This window comes from Rana temporaria, chromosome 11, assembly GCF_905171775.1.
Source record: "Rana temporaria chromosome 11, aRanTem1.1, whole genome shotgun sequence".
Classification (NCBI taxonomy): Eukaryota; Metazoa; Chordata; class Amphibia; order Anura; family Ranidae; genus Rana; species Rana temporaria.
In genome coordinates this window covers 158,208,881-158,224,160 of record NC_053499.1, presented here as the reverse complement: position 1 = coordinate 158,224,160, position 15,280 = coordinate 158,208,881, and the positions used below count along the sequence as shown (strand labels likewise).

The 15,280-nt window shown below is 53.3% G+C and overlaps 1 protein-coding gene across 1 annotated transcript; it reads right to left on the bottom strand.

The window, feature by feature from the left end:
- Positions 1-1,636: 1,636 nt before the first annotated feature.
- On the bottom strand, positions 1,637-13,808 carry ATXN1L (ataxin 1 like). Its single transcript, XM_040329538.1, has 2 exons — positions 13,638-13,808; positions 1,637-3,927 (listed from the first exon to the last, which is right to left on the bottom strand). The coding sequence occupies exon 2, from the start codon at positions 3,808-3,810 to the stop codon at positions 1,708-1,710; it is 2,103 nt and encodes a 700-aa protein (XP_040185472.1). The 5' UTR covers positions 3,811-3,927; positions 13,638-13,808; the 3' UTR covers positions 1,637-1,707.
- Between the last annotated feature and the right edge of the window lie 1,472 nt (positions 13,809-15,280).

Sequence of the window (15,280 nt, the reverse complement as noted above, 5' to 3'; positions counted from 1 at the left end):
GCATATCTGTTCTGCAGTGGTTACTGGGCTGCTTTCAAACTGATCCGCAGGTGCAGAGAAGAGCACCTGTGTGTTACCTGCACTGAGCCATACACTTCTATTACCTGCGAGTTTGGTGAGCTTTCTGAAAGTGCACCACACCTACAGGATATTATAGAGGTCTATGGCAAAGTGCAGCTAACCTGCAGAAAAGCCACAGGTGAACTGTGCTGCACCCCCAATGCGTGTAAACAACAGTGCATCAGTGTCCCTTTCATGCGGGCAGTCCGACCCAATCGGACCCTCCATTCATCTCTAAGGAGTGGCAGATGTAAATGGACTTGTGTCCGTTTACAAACATCTACCTCCAATCCGATACGCTAAAGTAGAGTGGGCTCTATAGAGTAGAGTGGGCTGCCATCCACCCACTTCGCACTTGTTACCAAGTCGCTTAAGTGGCCCTCGCTCTTCAAAAGGTTGGGCACCCCTGCTCTACATGGTGAATAGATGGTAAAAAAAAATCTAAAGCCTCGTACACACGATCGGATTTTCCGACAGGAATTGTGTGATGACAGGCTGTTAGAGGGAAATCTGACCGTTTGTATGCTACATTGGACAATTGTTGTCGGATTTTCCTGCGGACAAATGTTGGATGGCAGGCACACACATGCTTGGAATCAATGCCGTTTGTATACAAGACAAGTTTTTGGCCAAGGCCCTTCGGACAAAAGTCTGAGGCTTTGTCTGCTGGAAAATCCGATCGGGTGTACGAGGCTTTACGCACTTGGCCTTAATCATAGCCCATTAGCAAATAAAGATTTTCGCATGTGGATACTTCGAATTGCTGGCTGCCCATTTCTGCTCCAGCATGACATGTCTTTTTATACAAAGCCAACGCGGTTAACGAGCGCTTCGCAATACGAGCACTCGGTTTGGGAGTGTTGTCTCGCAAAACGAGCAGGATTCAAGCCAAAGCAGTGTGCAGTACCACGTATGGCCTGATGTAGAGGGGCGCCAGAGCAGAGCCATTCGGAAAACCTTGGAAATACTCCATTCCCAAGCCTTTCCGAGTTCAGCCGAGCTGTCCTCGGGCCTTTCCGGCGCCCCCCCCACCTCTGGCCACATGCGGTATTGCATGCCATTGAAGTCAATGCAGAACTAATTATTTTCGTTTCCATTGACTTCTATGGGGAAACTCGCTTTGATATGCAAGGGCTTTGGATTAAGAGCATTCTCCTGGAACGGATTATGCTTTTAATTTGAGGTTTCTGTACATGGTTTGATGGTTCAACCTTAATAAACACCTTTGGGATGAATTGAAAAGCCAAATGTAAGCCAGGTCTCCTCATCCAACATCAGTACCTGACTTCACAAATGTTGATTTGGCTGTATGGGCATAAAATCTTATGACTGGCCTTCCCAGGTGATTTGAGACCTTGTTTAGCCGCAATGCTCATATAGGTATCATAGTTGGATGTTCACAAACTTTTGGCCATATAGTGTAAATAAAAGAAGATCAAAGGGAAGAGTAGGATTAGAAAGCTCAGTGGCGGAGCTAGTACGTGACCAAACACACCAGAACTGAAATATCACTTTTGGGGTGGACTGCCCCTTTAAACTCCTGCGTCAGCAGGGACCTGTCCGCATTCCTCCTTTATTATCCCTGTACTCTAACTGTGCAAATTTATTCCGCTTGCAGAGGGGGCCTTATTTTTTTTGTATGTAGCGCTACTTCCCTGCGTTTGACCGGCCCTCGATGGACAACTTCACCTCCTGCGGAATGAAAGAGTGTCGTGAAGGCGAAGGCCGGGTTTCTGAACCCTGCCCACTGTATCTTTGGACTGCTGAACTGGGCCAGCTTGACTGAGCTAAAGGAAGAGAGGACATGGACAGGGTATGAGAGCTCTGTGCCATGCCATCTTTCTGGCGCCGATTCTGTTTATCGCCGTCTCTCTCTGGGCACTCCCTAGACTGTAACACTGCTTTCTCATTAGGGAGCGGCAGGGCTTGATGAGCAGAGATGCCACTCGATGGGGAGGCGCCGTTCTTGGTTAAATTCTGCAGGCTAATGGAGATGCAGACATCTCCTACTTGGAGCTGGTGGCAGGGAAGTGCAAATAGTTGAGCGGTCTGGGAAGGGTTACAAGATGACCAGCCTTGACCATATACAAAGAATGGATGTTCAGGTGGGACATCCAAACAGACTTTGCTCTGCTGCTCTCCGACAATGAAGTGAAGGGTCACAAATCCTGGCCACTGGCTATCCTGGATGTCCACCACAGTGCTGGAGTCGATTTTAAGGCCACCGCTGACCTCGGCACTGCGCACAAAATCCTGGGTCTGCAGGTCTTCTACTCTCTTCAGTTCTCCAGTGGCAAGCTGAATAATGGCTCCTTTCATAAAGTGGGAGGGAAGGGTGGTGGAATGTGGAGGCTGAGTGGGTCCTGTGGGTGGAGAGCTTCTATCTGGGTGAGAAGAATCTCTGTTGAGGCCTCCAGGAGATTTTGTCCTTTGGGTTTTAGAGGCATGTTGGGGAACTTCTGAAGGTAGGTTCTCTTTGTGACACATTGCTCCTTGGGTTGAGTCTCCATTTGATATAAGTGCAGTTTTCTCTGTGTATTGGAGAGGGTGTTGAACGTTGTATAAGCCCCTAAGTTCTCCTCTGGATGGACTCGCCATGGTTTTTTTGCCCTGCTCTGCTTCATGTTTACCATCGATGGAAAGGTTTAACGGGCTGATCCTGTCCTTTCTCTGAACGGAGGGCGTACAGAACTCTTGGGATGCCATACTTCCCACCACTCTCTGAACTTCTAGATCCGTATCAGGAGTGCTCCGATGGGTCATCAAAGTGACTTCTGTCCTTTGTGGTGCATGTCCTAAGTATACGTCACAGTCCAACAGACCTTCACCCTTACCCCTTGCCATATGCAGCTCTGCGTCATGCATGTACTGGTCCACAGATTGACTGCCCCTCCGAATGGGGGCAGAATCAGGTCCTCTCTGGGCCCCATTGCTAGGCGTGATCAACGCTTCTTTGCGGTTTGGAGAGGCCGAGCTATGGTCTTGATTAGGAGGGCATGTCAAGACCATTTCATGCACAGGATAGCCCGCTGGCAGCTGAGAAGAATGCTGATAAAATATGGGAACCCTTCCCTTTGTGACATCGACAGGGACGACACCCAGGAGCACAGGGGGTGATTGTGCTGTGTTCACTTTATTAAAAGAGTGTGGAGATGGAGTCTGCGGAGGTGGAGTCACCCCCTCGGACATAATGGAGTTATATGGCACATAGTGAGGAACATGAGAAGCAGCCATGGTAGCGGGAGGAGAGATCACAGCTCGCTGAAGAAAGCCTTGGGGGACAGCATATGGAACGGCATAAGGAGACCCAAGAAACTGAACAGATGCGTGGGAAATGGGAGTATAATGGATGGGTGGATATGTCATTCCTGGATGCTGGATCAACTGAGATGCTACATTAAAGGAGGGAGGAATGGATCCCACCACAGAGTGGAGGCCCTGCGAGGAGAAGGCAGCGGATGGGACAGCAAGTTTGTAAAGGTTTCCATACTGATCCACAGTGACAGTCTCTGCGCCTTCCCCGGCCACTTCATAGCTGACCCCATGTCCTTGTCCTGCTGCCACCAGCACGCCTCTGGGCCAGTTGTTATGTGTCTCAGGAGCTGGACCATGGTTGGAGGAGGAGGAGGAGGAGGCGGTGGCGGCGACATTATCCACCTTGGGCGGCAACTCTATGTTTATAATGCTCTGGACCAGATCGCGTTTCTTTGGTGGAAGGCATTCCTGGCTGCGCTCGTGTGCAGGCTTCATGGTGCTTCCAGCTCTTAGTGGGGCCTCTATGGCTTTCGGGCAGCTTCATGGGTGTCTTGCGGCAATGGCTGGTGATGACACCACGTGGATCCTGTGGGCATCTTGTTGAGCTAACAACTGGAGAAAAAGACTGTGAATTAGTAAGAGACAAAGAGTATCACATGAAACAAACCAAGAAAGACAATGACTTCTGCCAACAAGCAGAAATATTTAAATACCTTTCCTGTTACCTTTACCGTCCCATCAATAAAGTATAGTCCCCTGAAGTCCGCACTTCCATGAGTGATGTGCCAAACCCCTGGTCCCCAGCCCACCGCCACCTAATTACTGTATCCCTTTACCTTGAAAGGAGGGCCCAGCCAACCCCCTAAGGGCCCTTTCACACAGACCTGTCCGTGTGCCGGTGCATTGCCATGAAATGAGATTTGCCATGGAATGAGATGGTCCGCCTCCATCTCATCCTATTGGCTCACTCATGTCACGTGACAAAACATCAGTCACAGCTAGGCTATCATAGGGAGAGGATCTCCTCTCCCTGTGATAGCCCGATAGCACTGTCAGTAGCGTGCCTCCCGCCAGCGCTAAGTACACCCCACGCCCGCAGCTCTACTCCCCGTGCCCCGTTAGGGCTCAGGAAACGGGGCGAGTCTACGCTATTAGCGTAGACCTAGCGTTGGCTACGTTAGTAGCGTAACGTAGCCAACGCTAGGTCTACGCTAATAGTGTAGACTCGCCCCAGAATGATGGCAGAGCTGGTGGTCTAATAGCGTAGACTCGCCCCGTTCCCTGAGCCTTAACGGGGCACGGGGAGTAGAGCTGCGGGCGTGGGGTGTACGTAATCGGGGAGTAGAGCTGCGGGCGCGGGGTGTACGTAATCGGGGAGTAGAGCTGCGGGCGCGGGGTGTACTTAGCGCTGGCGGGAGGCACGCTGCTGACAGTGCTATCGGGCTATCACAGGGAGAGGAGATCCTCTCCCTATGATAGCCTAGCTGTGACTGATGTTTTGTCACGTGACATGAGTGAGCCAATAGGATGTGATGGAGGCGGACCATCTCATTCCATGGCAAATCTCATTTCATGGCAATGCACCGGCTCCGCTTTGCTCAGTGGGGATCGCTCCGTCGATCGATCCCTGCTGAGCAGGCAGGTGACAGGTCTGTCTCTGCACACTGTGCCCTATGGGGGATCGGATGAAGGCGGAACGTTTTTATCCGATCCGCCAGATGGAAGGAAAATAGGGTTTCCATCCGTCACACTTTAGTGGGTCGGATGCCAGCGGACATGTCACCGGAATGTACTGCGGATGGGCGGCCCGTACCGGCCTAGTGATGTGCCTTGTACACTGCTGGCAATCAAAACAGGACTCTATACAGAGGGAACGTTATCTTTGTGTCTTCTCCCTGCAAAGCAGGGAGAAGGAACAAAGATTTTTAGTAAAAAGCAGCACACAATACCACTTGTTGGGCACACAATTAACCCCTTCCCAGCCAGTGTCATTAGTACTGTGTTTACAAAGGCCTCCCCCCGTTCTGCCTCTCTGCGACACCGGCGGATACCCAGTCCGCGGGTCCTGCGGGAACGCACCCGCTAGGCCGCAGATTCAAAACAACGTACCTGTACATTGCTTTGCCTGCCCGTGCCATTCTGCCGACGTATATCTACGCGAGGCAGGCGACAAGCGGTTAATGACTGGATCATGTTTTTTTTTTGCACACCACTCATCATTTCTGACATGTCAATCACTAAATCCCGCCCCCAATTGTTCCTACTGGCTGCAGCGCTGGCAGCACAATAAAAATTACACCGGTTCTGAGGGCACAGCGGCAAAGTGCGCTCTGAAGGCGGCATGCTACAAATATATTAAAGCGGAGGTCCGGTTTAAAAAAAAATTAACAACTTAAGACCTGGACCCTTAGGCAGCTAAAGGACCCGGCCAGTATTTGCGATTCGGCACTGCGTCGCTTTAACTGACAATTGCGCGGTCGTGCGATGTGGCTACCAAACAAAATTGGCGTCCTTTTTTCCCCACAAATAGAGCTTTCTTTTAGTGGTATTTGATCACCTCTGCGGTTTTTATTTTTTGCGCTATAAACAAAAATAGAGCGACAGTTTTGAAAAATATTTTTTACTTTTAGCTATAATAAATATCCCCCAAAAATATATAAAAAAATATATAAAAAAATTGTTTTTCCCTCAGTTTAGGCCGATACGTATTCTTCTACATATTTATGGTGAAAAAAATCGCAATAAGCGTTTGTCGATTGTTTTGCGCAAAATTTATAGCGTTTAAATAGGGGATAGTTTTATTGCATTGTTATAAAAAACATTTTTTTACTACTAATGGCGGCGATCAGCGATTTTTTTCGTGACTGCGACATTATGGCGGACACTTCGGACAATTTTGACACATTTTTGGGACCTGTTACTGTGAAAATGACAGTTGCAGTTTAGGAGTTAACTACTAGGGGGCGCAGAAGGGGTTAAGTGTGACCTCATATGTGTTTCTAACTGTAGGGAGGTGTGACGTCACTGATTCTGTTTCCCTATAAAAAGGGAACACACGATCAATGACGGCGCCACAGTGAAGAACGGGGGAAGGTGTGTTTACACACAGCTTTCCCCGTTCTTCAGCTCCGGGGACCGATCACGGGACTCCAGCGGCGATCGGGTCCGCGGGTCCCGAAGTCACGGAGCTTCGGACCCACAGCTGGGCACTTAAAGAAGACGTACCTGTACGTGCTTGTGCCCAGCCGTGCCATTCTGCCGACGTATATCTGCAGGAGGCGGTCCTTAAGCGGTTAAAAGTCAGCAGCTACTAACACTGTAGCTGCTGACTTTTAATAAGGACACTTACCTGTCCAGGGTGCCCGCGATGACGGAAGCCGAGCAAACGCTCGGGTCTTGGCTTCCTCGCCGCCATCCTCGGTGAGGGAATCAGGAAGTGGCTTCACCGCCCGATTCCCTACTGCGCATGTGCAAGCCGCGCGGCGCGACGTGAATGGATGATGTCTCCTGGGACACACACAAGGTCCCAGAAGACACCGCTCCCCCATTCCACAGGAGCAGAAGAAAGAAGACCGACCGCGGATCAGGAAGTGGCAGATTAGGACGATCTGCCTAGCAACAGGCACTTCAGCTTTGTATAAAAAAAACAAAAGTAATATTAAAAAAAAAAATTTTTTTTTTTGCAGCATTTTAGAATTTCTTTTTATTCTTGGTGGAGCTTTAAAGTCTGTCTTCCTTCACTCACAGAGGCCGGTTTTCAGCATCATCCCCCCCCCCCCCCCCATGTCACGCCTACATGTGTGTTCCCAGCAGACCTCAGTATCATGTGAGCACATCACGTTACTCATCTGAGCCTCTGCAGGAATCTCCTCCTCCAATACGATCGGCTGCATCGCGTGACCGGATTTTATTACACTTTTATTTTTAGGCCACTTACACAATAGAGCAGAGGGGTCTTCAAACTACGGCCCTCCAGGAACTACAACTCCCATCATCCCCCACTCATGTCTGTGAATGTCGGAGCTTTACAAGGCCTCATGGGATGTGTAGTTCCACAACAGCTGGAGGGCCGTAGTTTGAGGATCCCTGCACTAGAGGCTTTGGAGGCATGTAGAGAGAGTCTCTCTATTGAACTTCTAGAGTTTAGGCTTCATCCGACCGACATAACTTGCCGGCGTAGAGTGGGCGCATATTTACGCTGGACGCATTTGTCGCTCCCATTGATTTTCTATTCACATATGCAAATGAGGGAGATACGCCGATTCACGAACGTACGTCCGTCCGACGCAGTGCGCGTAAAGTCATACGTCCGGCGTAAAGTTATGCCCCATAAAGGAGGTGAAACTCAGCAGCATCCATGCAAAGGGAACACAAGCCGACGTAGTTTACGCAGGACGTGAATAGGGCTGGGCGTAGGTTACGTTCACGCCGTAGGCAGTGATCCGACGTATCTTAGGGAGTTGTTCCGACGTGATTCTGAGCATGCACACTGGGATGCGTCCACGGGACGGCGCATGCGCCGTTCATTATACGTATCGTCTGAGACTCAGCCCATCATTTGCATTGGGTCACGCCTCATTTGCATGGCTCACGCCCACTTCCACTTACGCCGGCTTACGCCTAGGAAACCCAGCGCAGATTTGGAAGCACTGGCTTTGTGAATTCAGTGCTTGCCTTTCTGCGCTGCGTCGGCGTAGCGAAAAGGAGATACGCTACGGCGGCATAAATATGCGCCGCTGTTTGTGAATCCTGGCCTTTATCTGCAGTTGGTTTTTAATGCTTTTGGACCAAAAAAAAGTCAAACAAAAACGAAAGCGCTTAGCAGAGAGAAGGGCGCCATCTAAGTGCAGTATAAACACAATTATTGTGGTGAAAAGACAAACTGCACATTAACCACTTCAATACCGGGGGGCACTTTCACCCCCCTCCTTCCCAGAACAATGTTCAGCTTTCAGCGCCGTCGCATTTTCAATGAGAATTGCGCGGTCGTGCTACGCTGTACCTAAAATTAGATTTTTAGCATTTTGTTCCCACCAATGGAGCTTTATTTTGGTGGCATTTATTCTCCACTTGGTTTTATATTTTTTGGGACATAAGAGAAAAAGTGAGCAAAAATTTGGGGGTAAAAAAAAATATATTTTCTACTTTCCATTTTAAAATAAATCCAATAAAAAAAAGGCTCCTTGATGGAGGTGGGGGAGGGAAGGCTCATTGATGGGGGTGGGGAGGGAAGGCTCCTTGATGGAGGTGGGGGAGGGAAGGCTCATTGATGGAGGTGGGGGAGGGAAGGCTCATTGATGGAGGTGGGGGAGGGAAGGCTCATTGATGGAGATGGGGAGGGAAGGCTCATTGATGGAGGTGGGGAGGGAAGGCTCATTGATGGAGGTGGGGGAGGGAAGGCTCATTGATGGAGGTGGGAGGGAAGGCTCATTGATGGAGGTGGGGAGGGAAGGCTCATTGATGGAGGTGGGGGAGGGAAGGCTCATTGATGGAGGTGGAGAGGGAAGGCTCATTGATGGAGGTGGGGGAGGGAAGGCTCATTGATGGAGGTGGGGGAGGGAAGGCTCATTGATGGAGGTGGGGGAGGGAAGGCTCATTGATGGAGGTGGGGGAGGGAAGGCTCATTGATGGAGGTGGGGAGGGAAGGCTCATTGATGGAGGTGGGGAGGGAAGGCTCATTGATGGAGGAGGGAAGGCTCATTGATGGAGGTGGGGGAGGGAAGGCTCATTGATGGAGGTGGGGAGGGAAGGATCATTGATGGAGGTGGGGAGGGAAGGCTCATTGATGGAGGTGGGGGAAGGGAAGGCTCATTGATGGAGGTGGGGAGGGAAGGCTCATTGATGGAGGTGGGGGAAGGGAAGGCTCATTGATGGAAGTGGGGGGAGGGAAGACTCATTGATGGAGGTGGGGAGGGAAGGCTCATTGATGGAGGTGGGGAGAGGAAGGCTCATTGATGGAGGTTTGGAGGGAAGGCTCATTGATGGAGGTTTGGAGGGAAGGCTCATTGATGGAGGTGGGGAGAGGAAGGCTCATTGATGGAGGTGGGGAGAGGAAGGCTCATTGATGGAGGTGGGGGAGGGAAGGCTCATTGATGGAGGTGGGGAGGGAAGGCTCATTGATGGAGGTGGGGGAGGGAAAGCTCATTGATGGAGGTGGGGGAGGGAAAGCTCATTGATGGAGGTTTGGAGGGAAGGCTCATTGATGGAGGTTGGGAGGGAAGGCTCATTGATGGAGGTGGGGAGAGGAAGGTTTATTGATGGAGGTGGGGAGGGAAAGCTCATTGATGGAGGTTTGGAGGGAAGGCTCATTGATGGAGGTGGGGAGAGGAAGGTTTATTGATGGAGGTGGGGAGGGAAGGCTCATTGATGGAGGTGGGGAGGGAAGGCTCATTGGTGGAGGTGGGGTGGGGAAGGCTCATTGATGGAGGTGGGGAGGGAAGGCTCATTGATGGAGGTGGGGGAGGGAAGGCTCATTGATGGAGGTGGGGGAGGGAAGGCTCATTGATGGAGGTGGGGGAGGGAAGGCTCATTGATGGAGGTGGGGAGGGAAGGCTCATTGATGGAGGTGGGGAGGGAAGGCTCATTGATGGAGGTGGGGAGGGAAGGCTCATTGATGGAGGTGGGGGAGGGAAGGCTCATTGATGGAGGTGGGGGAGGGAAGGCTCATTGATGGGGGTGGGGGAGGGATGGCTCATTGATGGAGGTGTGGAGGGAAGGCTCGTTGATGGGGGTGGGGAGGGAAGGCTCGTTGATGGGGGTGGGGAGGGAAGGATCATGGATGGAGGTGGGGAGGGAAGGCTCATTGGTGGAAGTGGGGAGGGAAGGATCATTGATGAAGGTGGGGAGGGGAAGGCTCATTGATGGAGGTGGGGGAGGGAAGGCTCATTGATGGGGGTGGGGGAGGGATGGCTCATTGATGGAGGCGGGGAGGGAATGCTCATTGATGGAGGTGGGGGAGGGAAGGCTCATTGATGGAGGTGGGGGAGGGAAGGCTCATTGATGGAGGTGGGGGAGGGAAGGCTCATTGATGGAAGTGGGGGAGGGAAGGCTCATTGATGGAAGTGGGGGGAGGGAAGACTCATTGATGGAGGTGGGGAGGGAAGGCTCATTGATGGAAGTGGGGGGAGGGAAGGATCATTGATGGAGGTGGGGAGGGAAGGCTCGTTGATGGAGGTGGGGAGGGAAGGATCATTGATGGAGGTGGAGAGGGAAGGCTCATTGATGGAGGTGGGGAGGGAAGGCTCATTGATGGAAGTGGGGGGAGGGAAGGATCATTGATGGAGGTGGAGAGGGAAGGCTCATTGATGGAGGTGGGGAGGGAAGGCTCATTGATGGAGGTGGGGGAGGGAAGGCTCATTGATGGAGGTGGGGGAGGGAAGGCTCATTGATGGAAGTGGGGGGAGGGAAGACTCATTGATGGAGGTGGGGAGGGAAGGCTCATTGATGGAAGTGGGGGGAGGGAAGGATCATTGATGGAGGTGGGGAGGGAAGGCTCGTTGATGGAGGTGGGGAGGGAAGGATCATTGATGGAGGTGGAGAGGGAAGGCTCATTGATGGAGGTGGGGAGGGAAGGCTCATTGATGGAAGTGGGGGGAGGGAAGGCTCATTGATGGAGGTGGGGGAGGGAAGGCTCATTGATGGAAGTGGGGGGAGGGAAGGATCATTGATGGGGGTGGGGAGGGAAGGCTCATTGATGGAAGTGGGGGGAGGGAAGGCTCATTGATGGAGGTGGGGAGGGAAGACTCATTGATGGAGGTGGGGAGGGAAGGCTCATTGATGGAAGTGGGGGGAGGGAAGGATCATTGATGGGGGTGGGGAGGGAAGGCTCATTGATGGAGGTGGGGGAGGGAAGGCTCATTGATGGAGGTGGGGAGGGAAGGCTCATTGATGGAAGTGGGGGGAGGGAAGGATCATTGATGGAGGTGGGGAGGGAAGGCTCATTGATGGAAGTGGGGGGAGGGAAGGATCATTGATGGAGGTGGGGGAGGGAAGGCTCATTGATGGAGGTGGGGGAGGGAAGGCTCATTGATGGAGGTGGGGGGAGGGAAGACTCATTGATGGAGGTGGGGAGGGAAGGCTCATTGATGGAAGTGGGGGGAGGGAAGGATCATTGATGGAGGTGGGGGAGGGAAGGCTCATTGATGGAGGTGGGGGAGGGAAGGCTCATTGATGGAAGTGGGGGGAGGGAAGGATCATTGATGGGGGTGGGGAGGGAAGGCTCATTGATGGAGGTGGGGGAGGGAAGGCTCATTGATGGAGGTGGGGGAGGGAAGGCTCATTGATGGAGGTGGGGAGGGAAGGCTCATTGATGGAGGTGGGGGAGGGAAGGCTCATTGATGGAGGTGGGGAGGGAAGGCTCATTGATGGAGGTGGGGGAGGGAAGGCTCATTGATGGAGGTGGGGGAGGGAATTTTGGACAATTTCATGCTCCCAACTTTGTGGGAGGAGTTTGGGGGACGGCCCCTTCCTGTTCCAACATGACTGCGCACAAAGCAAGGTCCATGAAGACATGGATGAACGGGTTTGGGGTGGAGGAACTTGACGGGCCTGCACAGAGTCCTGACCTCAACCCGATAGAACACCTATGGGATGAAGAGTGGAGACTGTGAGCCAGGCCTTCTCATCCAACATCAGTGCCTGACCTCACAAATGCACTTCTGGAAGTAGTTTCACAACAGCTGGAGGGCTGCCAGTTTGAGACCCCCTGACTTAGACAATGTTTTGATTCATCATCAGAACAGGACTGGAGGGGAAACCTTCTGATGGGGGACACTTGTTACCATAACAACCCAGAGAGCATTCCCCCCCCCCCGTCTGGTAAAGACTTCCTTTCACTTCTCATCGTGCCCCCGGGACAGGAAGTGATGAGAAATCCATTGTTTTGATTGGTCAACATAACAGGAACAGAAGGGAAATCTTCCAATGGGGACACAAGTTCAGGTAACAACCCAGGGGGCATTTCCCTCACCCAGTGGAGATTTCCTCCCACTTCCTGTTCCTGAACAGGAAGTGATGAGAAATCCAACCTTTTGATTGGCTGCCAAAACGGACTAGAGGGGAAATCTTCCCATGGGGGAGGGGGGAACACTGGTTCCCATGACAACCATAAGAGCGTTTCCTTCACTTGGTGGAGATTTCCCCCCCCACTTCCTATTGTGTCCCCGGGACAGGAAATGACGAGAATGTTACGATTGGTCACCAAAACAGGAACAGAAGGGAAATCTTCCAATGGGGACACAAGTTCTGGTAACAACCAGGAGGACATTTCCTCCCACTTCCTGTTGTAGCTCCTGAACAGGAAGTGACTAGAGGGGAAATCTTTCCATGGGGGAGGGGGGACACTGGTTCCCATGACAACCATGAGAGCGTTTCCTTCACTTGATAGAATTTTTCCCTCCCACAGGAAATGATGAGAAATCCAACGTTATGATCGGTGAGCAAAGCAGGAACAGAGGGGACACTCGTTTTTTTTTGACAGCCCAGAGAGGGCGTTTCCCTCACATGGTAGATTTCCTCCCACTTCCTGTTGTGACAGGAAGTGGGAGGAAATCTATTCCCTGTTGTGACAGGAAGTGAGGAGAAATCCAGTGTTTTGATTGGTCACCAGAACAGGACTAGAGGGGAAACCTTCTAATGGGAGACACTTGTTACCATAACAACCCAGAGGCCTCTGTATATGTTTCCTCCCACTTCCTGTTGTGTCTCTGGGGCAGGAAGTGATGAGAAATCCAACGCTATGATCGGTCACCAAAGCAGGAACGCAGGGTAAATCTTCCAATGGGGGACACTCGTTCTTTTTGACAGCCCAGAGAGGGCGTTCCCCTCACATGGTAGATCTCCTCCCACTTCCTGTTGTGTCTCTGGGACAGGAAGTGATGAGAAATCCAACGTTTTGATTGGCCACCAGGACAGGACTAGAGGGGAAATCTTCTAATGGGTGGGACGCTTGTTACCGTAACAACCAAAATGGTGGTTCCCCTTACTTTGTGACGATTTTCTCCCACTTCCTGTTGTGTCTCCGGGACAGGAAGTGAAGGGAAATCTCCCCAATGGGACACAAATGGCACAAAAATCTCCCCGTTCTCTGTGCCGCCCTCAGCGTGGATCAGAGTCCCGGAGTCGGATGCCCGGTCCGGTGAGAATATTCCGGATACATCGGAGGGATTGGATTGGCCGGTCCAGGCGGAGGAGTTCCAAGGACAGAGCTGATTATAGAAGGAATCCAGCCAATCCCAGGGGGGGATCCCCTCCCCCCCACCATGTCCCTGGAAACCCCAACCAGCCCCCTCCCCCCATACAGCCGTCACCCCTCCTCCACTCACCGGTACATCTTCTCATGATGGACTCCCCGTAGGCCGCCTGATCCCGGCCTCTACATGGCGCTCTCCCCGGCCTCTACCTCTCTCTCTCAGTCTCTCTCTCTCTCTCTCCGGCCCCGGCGCCTCCTCGCGGCCTTGCCCGGTCACAGCAGCCGTCGCGTCACCGTGACGTTCCCTTAGCAACCGACGTCTAAAAATTGCGTGAGCGCTACGTCACTCCCTAGCAACGGCGCCCACCACGTGACCCCGAACGTGATGCCGTCATCAGTCGGGGACGAAGAGGCGCCTGGGGAGGTTACTATGGTGACGGGAAAGGCTAAGCGGCGGGTTTTTTTTGTCACGTCGGGCTGTGGAGCCTGGGAGTGGCCGGCAGGGGGCGGTGTGCCAATGGGAATTACAATACTCCGAGTCTGGTAGTGTCAGTGTGTGCCGGCAGGGGGCGGTGTGCCAATGGGAATTACAATACTCCGAGTCTGGTAGTGTCAGTGTGTGCCGGCAGGGGGCGGTGTGCCAATGGGAATTACAATACTCCGAGTCTGGTAGTGTCACTGTGTGCCGGCAGGGGGCGGTGTGCCAATGGGAATTAGACATGTGCGGATTAAGACATTTTCGTTATTTGGCGATTTGGACGGATCCGAATTGGAGGCAGGGGGTGTTGGTGGCAGAGGGGGGTGAAGGCAGGGGGTGTTGGTGGCAGAGGGGGGTGAAGGCAGGGGGTGTTGGTGGCAGAGGGGGGTGGAGGCAGGGGGTGTTGGTGATAGAGGGGGGTGGAGGCAGGGGGTGTTGGTGGCAGAGGGGGGTGGAGGCAGGGGGTGTTGGTGGCAGAGGGGGGTGGAGGCAGGGGGTGTTGGTGATAGAGGGGGGTGAAGGCAGGGGGTGTTGGTGGCAGAGGGGGGTGAAGGCAGGGGGTGTTGGTGGCAGAGGGGGGTGGAGGCAGGGGGTGTTGGTGATAGCGGGGGGTGGAGGCAGGGGGTGTTGGTGGCAGAGGGGGGTGGAGGCAGGGGGTGTTGGTGATAGAGGGGTGTTGGTGATAGAGGGGGGTGGAGGCAGGGGGTGTTGGTGGCAGAGGGGGGTGGAGGCAGGGGGTGTTGGTGATAGAGGGGGGTGGAGGCAGGGGGTGTTGGTGATAGAGGGGGGTGGAGGCAGGGGGTGTTGGTGGCAGAGGGGGGGTGGAGGCAGGGGGTGTTGGTGATAGAGGGGTGTTGGTGATAGAGGGGGGTGAAGGCAGGGGGTGTTGGTGGCAGAGGGGGGTGGAGGCAGGGGGTGTTGGTGGCAGAGGGGGATGGAGGCAGGGGGTGTTGGTGATAGAGGGGGGTGGAGGCAGGGGGTGTTGGTGATAGAGGGGGGTGAAGGCAGGGGGTGTTGGTGATAGAGGGGGTGTTGGTGGCAGAGGTGGGTGAAGGCAGGGGGTGTTGGTGGCAGAGGGGGGTGAAGGCAGGGGTTGTTGGTGGCAGAGGGGGATGGAGGAAGGGGTTGTTGGTGATAGAGGCGGGTGAAGGCAGGGGGTGTTGGTGGCAGAGGGGGGTGAAGGCAGGGGGTGTTGGTGGCAGAGGCGGGTGAAGGCAGGGGGTGTTGGTGGCAGAGGGGGGTGAAGGCAGGGGGTGTTGGTGATAGAGGCGGGTGAAGGCAGGGGGTGTTGGTGGCAG

Excerpts from the sequence above, each read along its gene's own strand:
- ATXN1L (XM_040329538.1), bottom strand. The coding sequence starts at position 3,810 with ATGAAGCCTGCACACGAGCGCAGCCAGGAATGCCTTCCACCAAAGAAA.